The sequence below is a fragment of the Pteropus alecto genome, unplaced genomic scaffold (assembly GCF_000325575.1).
Source record: "Pteropus alecto unplaced genomic scaffold, ASM32557v1 scaffold202, whole genome shotgun sequence".
Taxonomy (NCBI): Eukaryota; Metazoa; Chordata; class Mammalia; order Chiroptera; family Pteropodidae; genus Pteropus; species Pteropus alecto.
In genome coordinates, this window is record NW_006432451.1 from 2911825 (window position 1) to 2927698 (window position 15874).

General features: G+C 41.4%; 1 protein-coding gene across 6 annotated transcripts in view; it reads right to left on the reverse strand.

The window, feature by feature from the left end:
* Positions 1–15874, reverse strand: part of ANKS1A (ankyrin repeat and sterile alpha motif domain containing 1A) — a 175762-nt gene that overhangs the window by 72427 nt on the left and 87461 nt on the right. For 5 of the 6 annotated variants that reach the window (XM_006907348.3, XM_015585905.2, XM_006907347.3 and 2 more), the window contains one exon: positions 2369–2958. In XM_006907348.3, coding sequence (XP_006907410.1) covers positions 2369–2958 — 590 coding nt within the window. Of the gene's footprint in view, positions 1–2368; positions 2959–3519; positions 3805–15874 lie in introns of those variants that run through there. The other variant, XM_025043683.1, reaches the window with a different exon arrangement.

The window sequence follows — 15874 nt, forward strand, 5'->3', positions numbered from 1 at the left end:
TCAGGTACTGATCAGGGGTAGAATGGGGAGTAGCCATTAACTAATGCGCTGTTCTAAGAGTGTCTGCCAAAGCCCTGGGTTTAGGGCCAACTACTAGGCAAACAGTTCTGAAGTTTCTCTTTAGATAGAGATATTGACAAAAACCAAGTATAATATGACTCAAAAACAATGTTGAAAGGTTACACATAAAGGGCTCTGTTAATGTTTACTATGCAAGCAAAGCTCAAGCTTCTGAATTCTTTCCAATAAGACCTCAATTGCCTCTAGTTTTTTCAAATTTAAAATGTAACAGTGCTTCTGGGCCACACTACAGACTGGGCCAGAACACCTAGACCTTGAATAGTCCCTGGGCTCACTACACCCAATTGCAATCCCTGTCTGAAAAGGAAACATCAGCATATGAACCTCCTCTCGTTAAGATGCCAAGAGACACTGGTTTATTAGCCTAAACAGCCAACTTCAATTACGCTGGGCTGTGCCTCAGTGATTTCACGTTTCTTATCTAGGAGGAAATGGTGGATCCCATAAACCTGCCTGGCAATGCTACACATTAACAGAGCATGAATATTCTGTGGAGAATCACCCAGCACTGTTGACTTCTTGGGGAGAGCGTATGCGCAAGAGATGGAGTCAAAAAAAGGGGTAATTCATTAGATTGGTGAAGCTGTCTTCCTGTCCATTTGAAAGACTCTGAGAGAAAGAATCTTGACATCAAATTGAATACTTGCTTTTCAGTCTCATGTTCAAGGCCTTCTCACCATCTGGTCCTAATCTCACTTTCTACTCCTATTTCTTATTCTCTCCTATAAACCCTATACATTCTATAGAAACCCAATGACCTTAGCTTTCCCTATTATCTCTACCTGCAACGCCCTTTCTTTATTCTACTAGCTTCAATCTGGTTTTAACCAAACACCTGGTTCTTTAATTCCATGTCAAATCCCACTTCTGTGATCTTTCCTGAAGCCCCTTTCTACCCCTCTCATACCTCTTGTCTCTACCTACCCCCCTCCCAGGGATGTTTTTCTATCTATTCACCTGTCCTGCCATTTCAGAGCATATTGGACTTATCTTTCTCTTAAACTGCCTTATTCTATACTGTAATTGAGTAAAATTATTATGAAAAACAAAGGTAGAGGATACATTCCTACATGCACATATACTCTTGTGTGTAATCTCCTAGGGACCAGGAGTTCTCTCACTCAGACCGATTTTCCTGAAGTGGCCTAGCATCTAGCACAGGCTCACCAAATCTTGGTTTACTAAACAGTAAAAATCTTCTACTGCACAGGATTCTTGACAAAACAGTGCTAAACCTCATCTTATCTAGAGATAAGAGTGCTGTAGGAATTGCCCCCACCCAGTTCCCACACTGGGAATGGGATTAGCTTTGGTTTACATAACTTTGTAGCCGCAACCGGAATAGAATTGGGTAGGGCATTTAGTCTACAGATTGTTCCAATGGACATGTCAGCTGTACTGTTCCCCTCCTCTTGGAGAGCTAAATTCATCTCTTGAAAATGTTCCTGGGAGACAGACTCAGTCCACTTCAAAGGCAGCTTCCTCCCGGCAAGAAGCCTGCAAGGGTAGCACTTTAACATTCCCTGGGTGTTTAGCAATCTTTCAGAAACATTCTTCTGCCCAGTAAGACATGTCACAGGTCACTGAAAAATATTCGGGTACATATTTCCAATTATTCTATAACAATGGTTATGAAAGGAACCTGGGCCTCAGACTCTGAATGTTTTCTCCTCACTAATCTGTTTCCTGAACCACGTAGCCAGCCCTCTGCCTTGCCAACCTGGGAATGTGGGATGAGCAGGACGCTTCTGCTGGAAGAGGCATCTGGTCTTCCAGGGAATACTGAGAATAATCATGGAGGAGCGAGGCAGAGAAAAGCCCCCTCTGATCCCCTTTCATCAGTTTCTCCGAAAGCCCAGGCTCTCTATCCGCTCTCCTAGCTAACCCTGGACCTCTGCTCTTCCTCTGAAGACTCACAGGAAGGACTCTATAGTTCTTCTTAAGCATCTTCAGGGTGAGCACAGCTCCCTCGGTGGGGCCAAAGGAATCCAAACATTTCCAAACTACATGTCATTTTTAGGAACTGCCTTTCCCTGAGTCCTGCTGTGTTGGGGCCTCCACCCTTCAATTTAAACGTGAATAGATCTGCTCTCTGCGATTCAGGCAGGAAGATCCCCTGCCCTGGCTACTTGAGGCTTGCCTCCCTCACGGCTGTCAGAATCACACTGGCCACAGTGCCAAGGAACCAGGGCAACCCTGGCCCACATCCTGGTCCTGGGAGCCGCGCACAGGGGAGCTGTGGTGGGCTGCGGCCAGCCCAGCTCTCTGTGACGTCATGCAGCCTTACCTCATCCCACTCCGAGGCAAAGGAGGGTGACTTCTCCAGCCTCTTCTTCCCGATGCTGCAGTTGGACAAGGACTCACTCCGGCTCCCCATTGTAGCGTCCTCCGTGGGTGAGCAGGTCAGGAGATCAGAGTCAGACTTGGACAAGCTGCGGCTGAGTTTGAGTTCAGCTTTGGGTTTGCTGGTGGGAGGGACTCGGCTTCTGGCCCCACTCCGGTCTCCTTCTTCCTCGGCACCACCAGGGTGTGGAGATGCTGTGTGAGTCAAAGTTTCGGGGTGCGATTGGCTGTTGGTGGTGGGCAGGCCTGCTGGGTAGCCCACTCTCTCACTCTGGTCCAGGACATTGGGCGGGGAGCCTCCGGGAGCACGCACACCCGTCTCCTCCAGCTGCATGCTGGCCTCGTGGCAGGCGCCCTGCGTGGGGGACCCTTCTGGATGGCTCTGGCCAGTGGCGGAGAGCAGCTGGAAAGGGTCCTGCCCCACCTCGCACACCGGGGAGGAGCCGTGGAGGAGACCTGAGAACTGCTCTGGGACCTGCCCGTCCTGCCCCTCCGCAGAGTCCTGGCTCCGGCTGCTGCTGCTCCGCCTGTGGTCTTGGAGTGGACGGAGAGAGAGAAATAAAAAATTAAACGTGGCAAAAATCAACAAAGTTCCAATGTAGTGAGTATACGGCAGAGCAGAGGAATTCAAAAACAGAGAGAAAGAGCAAGAAGCTGGATGGGCTGGGGAGAGGGCAGAGGGAGAGAAAAGAGAGGAAGGAAGAAAACAGTTTTGTATTGTTCTTAATGTTCAGTTTGTACCCAAAGTCAGAGCATTTATGAAATTCCAAACACTGGCCTGATTAATGCTATCTGGCAGCCTTCCCTTGTTGTTAGATTTCTGTTAACATTAACGACAGGACCTTGCTATATAAGGCGAGAAGTGCTAACTATATCCTACAGAAAGGACACAAGTAAGGAGAGAGTGAGTGAACAACGAGTAAAAGTGAGAGAGAAAGAGCGCGCCAGCAAGCAAGCATGAGCAAGGCGAGACTCACTCCTGGAACATCTGATACATTTCCATAAAGGCCAAAGTGTTATTTAGAGCCACCCGCCCTCCCTTCCTCTGGCAAGCAGCAACAGAGGGGGAAAAAAATGGAGGTCATGATCTACAACCTGCAACTTCTGGAATTCCTTAACTGAAAGTGCAAAACAAAACAGCAGAGAAATGACTGCTTCCTTCCTCAGAGGGGGGCTATTCAGAGCTCCACGCCTCATCCTTCCTTCCGCAGGGAGTACAGGCTTTTCTTTTTTTTTGAGAATGTGCACATCTCACTGCTTCCAAAGCCTCCCAGCTGCTCCTATTTGTTTAAGTTTAACCTTAGTTGATCCACTAAAAACAAAATGGTCTAATTTGTCAATGCCAAGAGACATTTGCAGTTCTCCCAAGACCTCCCTAACATCCCAGAAATCTGACACTACTAGCTCATGAGGCCAACTACTACTGTACACTCACCCAAGATATCAAATACCTCTGCCCTGAGTAGCATAAATAATTAACCAAATCAGAGGCCAACATCAGTCTCACACTGGGACACCCAAGGGGCTCGCCCTGCATGAACTCAGACCCATTAGAGATTTCAACCCACATCAGCAGAAGAGGTAACAACCCTGCATCCAGTACTAGCTTACGTCTCAAAGCTGATATGCAATTTTATTTCTTTGTAAGTGGAATTTATGGTACTTGTACCAAAAGATTCCCTAGTCTACCCAAAGCTCCCAAGAACTGTTCAGGAGATGAGAGAACCTTAGAATCAAAAGGGTCAAGTTCAACTATTTTTACAGATGAGAAATTGAAGGCCCCAGGCCTTTGGTGGTTTGCCCAAGGTGGAGGGGAGAAGGCTTTAACCTAGGCATCTGAACACCTGGCTCTCCTGGCTGTGCTTCTCTCTAGCTGTGTGGCCTTAGCAGTGATCTTATCCTGCTGGGCTTCAGTATCTAAAATAAGTAGGTTGGACTGCATGGTCTTTCAAAATCCCTTTTATGGTATGATAGTGATGAGAAGCCAAGTCTCCACCATACTGCGATAGCAAACTTCTCCCCTCAGGGAGTGCTGCAGAACCCTGCCTGGGTGCCTCTCCTGGGTGCCTGCATAGCATCCACTCGCCCTCATCAGCTTGCCTGCAGCCCCAAGACCACTTCTTGAAGCTCAGTTCCAAAACTGAACGGGGTGGTCAGGTGAAGAGGGATGAACTTCATAAATCTGATGCACTAAAACACAGTCTCCACTGCCCCTGTTAGTGTCTCACAACTTTGGTTCTTCCAAGACAGCCTTTAAGGGAGAATCCCAACAACCAGCTGTCACAATGAGCATATCACCCTGAGGTCTGAGCAGGGACATGGTCCTATTCACCCCATCCTCTCAAGAAGAATGGTTCAGTCTCCACAGTCTGTCAGCTTTTGGCAAGTCTGCAGGGGCTGCAAAGGGGGGCAGCCAGTCAGCTCTACTTTCTGGCTCTGATTACATACCCACAGGAGCCCAGAATTATGAACTCTGGCACCTCCTTCCTTTACACTTGACTGCTTCAGGACTTTCACACCTCTAACTCACAAACCCTATACCTCGAAGGTCAGGTCCAGAGCTCTGAACAATCTGAATTATTTCTCTAGGGAAGAAGAAATGCTGTATACATAAGAGTTCCATACAGCTTAACTCAGGCCTCAGGAAACCATGACTTCAGGGCTATGAATGCCACATATGACCACTGGCAGCTTCAACAAAGCTGTCCTGTGGTATTGCAAGGTGGGGCCACAGAGAGGATGATACATGACCATCTAATGGTGGTTCAAGACCACAGCACTTCCTAGGAGAGGTTGGTGAGAAGAGGTAACCAGGCTGCAAGATTTGCTACCTATAGGACTATATTCTAATGGTCAGCTTCCCACAGACCCTGGCTCAAGGTGCAATGTCCCCTCTGACTGCATTTGAATACAAAAACAGGACTCTGGCAATAGGAGCAAAGGCTTCTAGCCTTTGCATCAGCCTCTAGCTCCTTATTTAACATTTTTTGGGGGGATGGGGGTGGGGATGGGAATCCAACAACAAAAGAAAAGCACCACAGTTTGGAACTGGGAACCGGCCTGGCTCGCACTGCCTGGGTGGACCTCAGAACCCAGGCCACAGAGAATGTTCTGCCTGCTACTATGGGAGCCCACAATGAAGGCCCTGTTTAACAGCCACCCATTCATGCAAGCCATCAATGAAGAAAGAGAGACTGATGCCAAGAGCTCAATGCCGGACAAATGCCGGGGAAAGGAAGTGGGCAAAGAAGGAATGGACAGTTATGGAAAAAGGAAATATGTGAAGAGGAAGAATTTTTGAGGGTCATAATTCCATCAGAGAAACCATAATCCACCAATATTTTATGAAGTATAAGAAATCATAGAGAGGGATTCTTATAATTACATGACTTACCCAGACAATTCCCTAGGAAAGACATTTTGGTATTTTATTTGAAAAGCTTGATCTGAGAACCTTAGGATCTTAATAAGGTGGTATTCTCTTTCTCATAGAAAACTATATCCATAGCTAAGCTAGATTTCTTGGCAAATCAACAGGTAGGAAAAGATCTACTCAATGGCACCTTCTTTCTACAAAGTCAGGATAATATTAGGTCTCTTAGGGACAAGGAGTTAACAACCATGTACTGATAATGTACTGATCAAGAGCCAGATTACTTAACTCTCTGTGCCCAGTATTCTCATCTATAATTTTAGGATCTTAGTAGTACTTATTTCATAGAATCGATGTGAGAATTAAATGATACATGTAAAGCATTTAGAACCATAAATGGCACATACCAGATCTCAACAGATGTTAACAATTGTTATTCTCCACACAGGATCCATTACAACATATTTTGCTCACAGATGAGAGCAATTACTTCTCCTCACAACAAAGACAATGTACATGACAAGTATAAACACCTGTTGCCTTCATTATCCTTACAACTCTGGACAGAAGGAAGGGACATAGTGAGAAAACTGAAGTGAAAAACTGAGACAAGCCCTGGTACTTTCAAGAAGCATGTGCAAAATGCCTGCCTTCAGGGGGCACTCAAGAGACATAAAGATGAAGATATTGCATCTGCGCAATGGGCTTAGCAGCTACTGGAAGAGAAGAGCATATAAAGAAATGACTAGAATTCAAGGCAAAAATTAACAGATGCTTTAAGAAAAGTATAAGGCAAAGGCACAGTGAGCAGATTACTGTGAACCAGGAGGCTTCTCAGAAGAGGTGGCTTTTGAGCGGGGCACTAAAGGATACGGAAGGCCTTGACAGGCTTAAAGAGAAGTGGAAATCCATTAGAAAAAGCAGAGACACAAACTTTGTGTGGGACTTGCAGACTCACAAAAGAAAACCCTTCAGGCCTGACGCCTTCCTTCTGATTGGGAATTACTGTGCTCCTATCTTCAGAATTACACAGCTGACAACCCTCCACCCACACTGCCTTCAGCACTCCTCACAACCTGCCCTTCTCTGAGAGAAACAAAGAGGAACAGGACATGAGGAGGACTGCTTCCTTACCCTCCCCGTACACCAAGGCCAGCTGCTCTACTGAATAGGACATACCAGCATGCTAATTCTCAGCCCTTCCCACTTTCGATCTTTATTCATTCTGGGTGTTCATTTTCCTTTTACTCTGTGAGCTGCTCAAGCGAGGGGTCTTCTGTGCTCTATTTTAATTACTATGATGATCCATGGGGATCTCAAGGGATTTTGAATAACAACATTTTAACATTTACACATTTTCAGTCACCCCTGCCTGTTTAAATTAGGGCTGAAAAATGCAACTTATGTGAGGACTTGCTAAGTCAAATCAATCTTCGGACCCAGAGGAGAAAGCTAGGGTACTCCAATTTCCCAGACTGCTCTGCTTTCTTTGTTCCATTAGGACTGGAACTCTCCAATTGCCTACTCACTGTGGTGAGCGTCAGAAACTGTGTGAACTCTTAAGTACGTAGCTGCTTTTGGAGGGTCACCATGCAGACATTGGCTGGAGATTATGATCTGAGAAGATAAATAAACTGAGAGTCCATTCTGGTCCATGGCAACCAAAGAAAGAGAGCAAAAACTGGATTGGGCTGCAAGAGTCTCACGTTGTAGTCCCAGCCCTGTAACTTTTCCTCTCTCTTTTTTAAAAAATGAACATCTGGGCTGCATTCTCGAGGGCTTTGAGATTTAGCTCGGTTTGAATCTGTGATTAGATGGCCTAAGTTTCCTTCCAGCTCTATGACGTTAAGTACGTGAACAGCAGCAGGGCTCCGAGTGAAATGATTTAACCTCATAACTAAAGAGGCTTTCGATTTAGCCAAATTAGGGCTTAAAGCCCAGCTCTAACACCTAACTACTTCTTCCTCATCAACTAAACAGGGATAAAAATAGTCCCTACCCAGAAGATCTGTCTTGAGATTTTCAAGACAGAATAATGACCTAATCAGTACAAATGAACTTAGCATGTGGTTGGTCCATAAGAAGCATCGAGGAAATGGAAGCTGCCATCATTATTATCATTTTTCATTTATGACCATTTCTAAACTGCTCTTCATGCTAACACTGCACACAGAGGCTGGTTTCTTTTCTCCCAACTCTGCAGCTATAGGTACTCTGTACCTATAGGTACAGCTCAGCTTTGGGCCTCATTGATTTAGTCCTGATTACCTTACATCTCCCCCATTTCCTTAACCACCACCTCTGGCCCCCCAAACTTCCCTACTCAATATACCAGCTCTGCCTGGATCAGTTTCCAGCCGGCTATGATATCTGTGCTTAATTTAATAGCACACTTGCCATCTCTGTTTCCCTTGATCTTCTGCCAGTTCCAACACTGGGTATTCACAACCATTTGCCTTCTCTTCTCCAGTTGCTGGAATGTTGAGCCCTGTTGAATACTCAAGAAACAACTGAGTCCTTTACCAATTTATTTAACTCAGCTGGCTTCCAACAGCTACAATGTATTTGAAACTAGTTACTCTCTGCCAGATACTGTGCTATTCTCTTTTTTAATAGTCATAGCAACCATGAGGTAAAGAATTGTATCCCTGTTTTACATGTAGAAAATGAGGCTTAAAGAGGTGAATGTCTTCCTCAAGGTCACCAGCAAATGAGTGGTAGAGCAAGGATCCAAATGAAAGCCTGACACCAGACCCAGCCATCCTTGTGTTCATCTCTTGAAAACTGTGATATCATCATGTGATCTACTCTTCACTTCTTCCACTTTGAACTGTCACCGTTCTCATAGCACCTACATTTTTGTAAGATAATCATACCAATTTTCTGAGAAGATGTAGACCAGACAAAATTCTTTAACTACTCTCAACAGCATGTCAAAATTGGAGGGTAATTTCATCTCTTCCTACCTGCCTCAGAGAAGTATCTCTCCATCTAAGATTTACTAGTGGCCTTCTAACTGCCTAGCCCTTTTTCTAGTCTTCATCCTTCTACCTCTTTCTGTATCATTTGACACTGTTTACTGGTTATCCCCAATATCCACTCTCCCCTTCTTCCTTGGTTATGGGATTTTTTCAGAATGGCTCATAGCCAACCAGAATAAAGACCGTATTTCCCGTTTTCTTTGTAGCTAGATGTAGCCCATGACCAAGTTCTGGCCAATGGGTTATATAGGTGAAAGTGGTATGTGCAACTTATGAGAACTGTCTTCAAAGTGCCCTCCTTCTCCCCTTTCTTCCTTCCTGTGTTCACAGCTTGAATTTGAAGAGTCATCTTACATCATGAAATGGCAGAAGGAAACTGGACTACTTACTTTTGGACATCTTGTTTAAACTAGTTATTTTGGGGTTTCTGTTACATTCAGCCTTGACTTCTAAGACACTGCATTATCCTGGTTACCTTCCTATGTTTCTTTCTCCTCGTGCCTCTAAATAGAAGTTCTGGTCTTGACTTCTTCAATCTCTCTAGTCTTTTCTTCTGCAACTGATTATTGTTTATGTTGGCGACTAACTCAACTTGGATGATTCATGAATCTGTTATTATAATCTTTACATCTCAGTTGAACATCATGCTCATGTTTCCAAGTGTTTATGGAGTATCTTTACCTGGTAAACACCTCCAACTTAACATATTTGAAATTGAACTTAGCACCTTCCCTCAAACATGCCCCTCCTTCAATCTCCTATTTCTGTTAGTTGTACAATATCTTTCTAGTTAACCAGGCTCAGAATTCCAATTAACCAAGACCTCAGAATCATCCTCAATACCTTCTCCTCCTCATTCTTCCAAATTTCGTTATAAAGTCTTCCTCAATACTTCTGCCATCCATAGCCTCTTCCTAACACTTCCTACTGTCCCCCTAGTTTGAGCACTAATTTCCTTTAAGAGATTCCTTAAAGTCTCTTGACTGTAGGGTATTCCTGCCTTCAGTCTCTCTCGACTGCAATCTAAGATTCCACAATTGCACATACTTATTAACGCATGGCTTCTATCCTCTCGCCTCATTCAAAAACTTCAACAACACTGCACTGTCTCTGGAATAAAGACTGACATTTGAGATTCAATACTCTATGACCAGTTCTTTGTTCCAGCCAAAGTAGATTACTTACCATTCTCCAAACATGTGCTCTATCATCTCCCATCATCTTACTTCTGTTTATGCTACTCCCTTGCCTGGAATGCCCTCTCCTTCCTCCTACCTCCTATCAAGTAGAATTCTTAATTTTGGGGTTCAGCTCAAATGCTGAATTTCTTTCATAAAGCTATCCTTATACTGGAAGACTGTATCCCTCTTTTGAACTCTAGTATTACTTTTATATAACTTTCTGTGAATTTAACATATTCTGCCCTTTATGATTATTTTACATATGTCTCATGGATACACATGTAGATAAATGGCTGTTGATACATGTGGTGGAAGAAAAAATACTGATTTATAGTTCACAAGCCTTGGACTTGTACTATAATGGAAAGAAAAGTGAACTATTCCAACTCACAAATATAAATTGATAGAGCAAGACAGTTATACAGTAGGGCTTTTGGTAAGAGTTCCTCGAATGCAAGGTGAGAGAAGAGGAAACTGCTAAAAATAAGGCATAATTATTAAACTGTCTTGTCTACATTTTTTGCCTTTGGACAAAGCACCCAAACTTACTCCTTGGAATCTACCAGGAAAAGCTAGCCTAGACTTCCAGGTAAAGATGGCGTATTAAACACTGGTATCTATTTTAATCTTCTTACCGAACCAACAGTAGCAAAAGTAGGGCTGTAGATGGAAGAACACCTGAGAATCCCCAGCTGGCAAAGGGAAAGCCAAGACTTAAGACTACAGAATTCCCCAAAGGCTCAGGAATTGGCAGCACTCTGGATGTGGGAGTAGAGGGAGAAGTTAAAATAACATTTTCTCCCCCTCCTCCAAGAGGATTAAGGTCTTTATCTTCGTGCACAAACTTCACACAGACCTAAATATATAGCTCTCAGGAATACTGACTTAATTGCATCTAAAAAACCTCAGCGTTCTATCAATGTGTAGATGAGTCCACATGTATCACTGTCTTCAGATAATCATTCATCACTGTGCTAAGCTAAGTGGACCTAAGAGCTATTAGTGGATGCTGCTGAAAAGCACCACAGAGAACAATGACTTTTAGAACTCTTGGCTACCCTGCTGTTTGCTTTCAAACCTGGAAAGTTGTCTACTGTTTCTCTAAGCAGCAGTATGTTCAGTGGGCAAAGAGTTACACACTAAAGTAAATGACTAGACTACATTAAACATTGTTCTCAGGTACACTAGCCCTGTATAATGATTTCAGAAAACTTTTTCTAAATTTGAAGCAAATTAAATGACAGAAGAATACCTAGTTGGATAAAACTCATAAAACCAACTGGGCCTAGTGCCTTTTTTGAGGCAAATGGGTTTTCTACTTCATGGGTCTTCATGAAGCTTTCTACTTCTGTCAGTTTTTGTCATATCTACAGACACGAATGGCATTTCTGAGTAGGAAAATTCTTCACTGTGAAGGACTGTCCTGCATAGTGTTAGATGCTTATCATTCTCGGTCACCAGGAACTAATATCAATAGAAACCTCACTTCAATCAGTCATCACGGTGGACCAATTACTCTCCCAGACAATTCATTCCAGAGGGATAGTAGCAACTATTAACTAACTACATAAAATTAATTTCTATAAATTTTTTTTATTAATTTTTTAAATGTCTGAATTTTTAGTTATATATCTCATTTATATTATTACAACATGTCGTGTGGTTTTTTTTCCTCTTTTCTTGACCAGAATTGTTAGAGATCTTTTAAACAACAAACAAGATTTTATTGTAATGATCAAGTCTATGGCTTTTTTGGATTTTTTTTACTTCATTATTTCTGCTTTTATATTTTCCTTATTTAACTGAGGTGTAACATGCATAACAAAGTATGTGAAGTATACTCTCTGCTTTTATCTTTATTAATTCTTCTCTGCTACTTCCTTTTGTTTACATTTTAGTCTTTCTTGTTTTTGAATTTAAGACTATCACCTTCCCTTGAGTATTACTTTTGCCAAATATTATCAGTATTTATATGAAGTATTTCTACTACCAATGATTTCTAAGTAGAAAAATAGAAAAAAAAGGGGGAGCAACTGATAGACTAAATATATAACACTAATCAACAATATAAGATGCTCAATTTTACTAGATCATGCAAATGCCAATTTCAAAAGATACTTTTGCTTATCATGGTAAAACACATTAAAGAGTAATAATATTCTGTGCTGCTAAAGGTATGCAGAAAAGAGTGTGCTCATCCACCATTAAGAGAAAATAATTTAGCTTCACCAATTAGATCTAGACATGCACCTACATCTGACTAATTCTACTTTCTACCAATGTCTTTTAAGAAATACTCTATAAGCATGTAAAAATATGTGTACAGAATGTCCACAGCAGCATAATTTTTTTACAGAGAAATACTGGAGGCAACTTAAACATCCATCAACTGGAGAATGGAAAAATGAATCATAGGATATTTTAACAATCATTAAAAAAGAGTAAGGTAGATTTTTAAGAACTAAGACAAAATTGTACCCGTAATCCATAGACAAGGTAAAAGAAAAACAAGTTTGCAAAACAGTTTGTAAAATATGATCCAGTTTTAGGTTAAAAACAAACAAAACAACCTCATGCATTTACTTTTGTATAAAGATAGCAAATGGCCTGAAGCATACACCACACTTTCAAACTGTGTTACTTCTAGCAACTATAAGTAGCAGAGAGGTGAGAAGAACCTGAGCGTTTTATTTGTATTCACTTTTGTTTTGTTTGATTTTTTTCCCCCCAGTGAGCTAATCAAATGTAATTTTAATAAAATGTGATTTTAAAAATCTCCCACCCCACCCCTCACACTGTAGTATCTTGAATTACGGTAAGGAGGGGTGAAAACTCTGGTAGTCTCATTAACATGGCTTTTTGAAGACTGATAAATTAATTCATAAAAGCTGCCTAAGATAATGACATTAGTGGGAAATGATTTGCCTCACTTATACCAACCCTAGCAGGCATTCCTTCCAGACTACTGAGAAACTGGCAGAGCCCATTTTCATATTTAATGTCTCAACTTCTTTGTCTAAAAGCTCTTTTAGTGATCCAAGCAGCTAGCCTGGAGGCAGGCACACCCCACACGCGGTGGCTCAATTAAATCTGCTTCCTGCACCACACTCTCTCAACATTTAAGCCCAATACTGCAGAGCTGGAAGAAGCCAAAGCAAAGGAGGACTAGACATGAGGTCTGAAGTCCTTCTTGGCAGTTCCCTTCTAAATCTGGAGGTCTCTTAATCTGGAGATAGAAAATTCCTATCAAGGGCACTTGGCAGCCAAGGAGACTGGCCCCATTTATGAAGTTCAACTAACTTTCCTTTCTTTCTTCCAGAGATTGAGCCTGCTATCTTGTAGTGGTTTCAGATCAAGCATTTGAAAGAGAAATAACTGGACTCTCCCTCCTCCATAATGCTAAAGATTCTTCCTTCTCTCAGAACTACTTTCAAATAGAGCATTAAATTAATTAAATGCTTGTTCTTTAAAGGTTAATTTCAGTATTTTTTTTTTTTATTAAACACCTATAGAAGGCATCTGTGCTCTACTCCATTCTTTCTAAATGTTTTAATTAAAAATCTACCATGTGACTGGAACATTTAATACAGTTATGATATCATTTCTTCTCAAATTGCTATATAGATTCAACACAATCTTAATAAAAATCCCAGTAGGACTTTTTGTAGAAATCAACAAACTGATTCTAAAGTTCTGTATGGAAAAATAAAGGAACTAGAATATCTAAAATAATTCTGAGGAAGAATAACAAAGTGGCAAAGGCAATTCCATGGAGAAAGGATAATCTTTTAAACAAATCTGCTGAAACAACTGAATATCTATATGCAAAAAAATGAACCTCACACCATGTAAAAAAATTAACTCAAAAATGGACCATAGATCTAAATATAATACCTAAAGCTAAAAATTTCTAGAAAAAAAGTAGGAAAAAAATATTTGTGACCTTATTTATCCCTTATTTTAAAAAAAGGGATAAATTGAACATCAAAATTAGGAACTTCTCCTCTTCAAAAGACATGGTTAAGGAAATAAAAAGACAAATTACAGACTAGGAGAAAATCATATATCTAATTAAAAAACAAAACAAAACTTGTGTCCAAAACATATAAAGAACTCTCACAACTCAATAATAAAAAAAAACAAAACAATTTTTTTAAACGAGTAAAAGATCTGAAGAGACACTTCATTAGATATGAGAATGGCAAATAATCACATTAATAGATGCTCAACACTATTATTAGTCTTTAGGGAAATATAAATTAAATCTACAGTGAAATACTACTACACACTTATAAAATGGCTAAAAATTATAACAGCCTGATAGCATTAAGTGCTGGGAGAATACATAACAACTATAACTCTCATACACTGCTGATGGAAATACAAAATAGTACAACCACTCTGGAAAATGGTTTGGCAGTTTCTTATAAAGTTAAACATATATTTACCTAGGACTCAGCAATCCCATTCCTAGTGTTTACCCAAGAGAAATGAAACCTATGTTAATACAACAACCTGTACGCAAATGTTTATAACAGCTTTATTTGTAATTTTCCTAAACTGTAAATGAAGTAAATGTCTCTCAATTAGAGAATGGATAAACTGTGGTATATCCAAACAATGGAATACTACTCAGCAACGAAAAGGAACAAATTACTGATATATGCAACAGCATGGATGAATTTCTAATGAATTCTACTAAGTGAAAAAGGGCCAGACTCAAAAGGGTTTATACTATATAATTCCATTTATAGGACATTCCGGAAAAGGCAAAATTATTGGGACAGACATCAGAGTATTAGAGAGGGGTGCAGGAATGTCTACAAAGGGACACAGAGAAATTTTTTGTGTGATGAAACAATTCTGTATCTTAACTATAGTGTCAATTATACAACTGTTATTTGTCAAAAACTCACAGAATAGTACACAAAAAGGGAAAATTTTACTGTATCTAAATGATAACCTTCTTTTAAAAGCTCCAAATGGAAACCATAAAAAAAAAGCAAAAAACAAAGACAAAAAAAAACACAAAAAACTATGAAAATAACCACAGTTTCTGCATGCTAGAAGAGAAACCTTTTAAATAGGACTATTAAGATTAAAATCTACGTCATATACATATGCATATATTCTCTTTGCCACCCCTACCTTCTGCTGACTGGCCTAGTGAAAAGTACTTCAAAAAACCCCATTGCATCCCCCATTCTTATCTGGACCACAGACTATTTTAGGATCAAAAGGAGGTACTCATAATACCCCATGAAGTACCTAGTCCCCGCCAAGCTACAGAGAACTGAGGAGAGGCCACAGAATTCCTTCAAACTATAGTGGGAATTGCACTGCCCCTTCTTGTTCTTTCTGAGGAGAACAGAGGTGGTCATAAATTCTCCAGCAGTGCACACTCACCTCTGTCGTGACTGCGTTTACATCGCCTGGCTGGATCTCAGTCCTGCAGCACTCCCTCCCTCACCGAGGAAACTGAATTTTGCAGAGGCAATGAAAGTAGGCCAAGGCGACAGAGCACTCTAGTTACCTGGTGGCAGCCAATCACGGGCCCCTCCCCAGAAGTGCCTCCCTCCGAGGTCAGGACTCAGAGCTAAGTCTGTACCGTCAGCCCGAACCCAAAGGGACTGACTTGTTGGGCTTGTTTTTCCACAGCATTAACTTGAGGGTTTATGACTTGAGACCCCCAAATCAATCTCTGCCACAATCCTGGCAGTCTCTCCTTTCACAGGTCTGACCTAACCTTTTCCTTGCTTCACGTGCGGAAAGGTGGCAAGCCAACTCCAATCTTGGGTATTAAAAACAAAAGGCCATAATGCAGCCACATTCCCCATTCCAAGGAACACCCTCGTCTCCTTCCACCCAGGATCACAAACTTTAAAAATCCTTTTGGAGTTGTTTCTGCTGGGGGT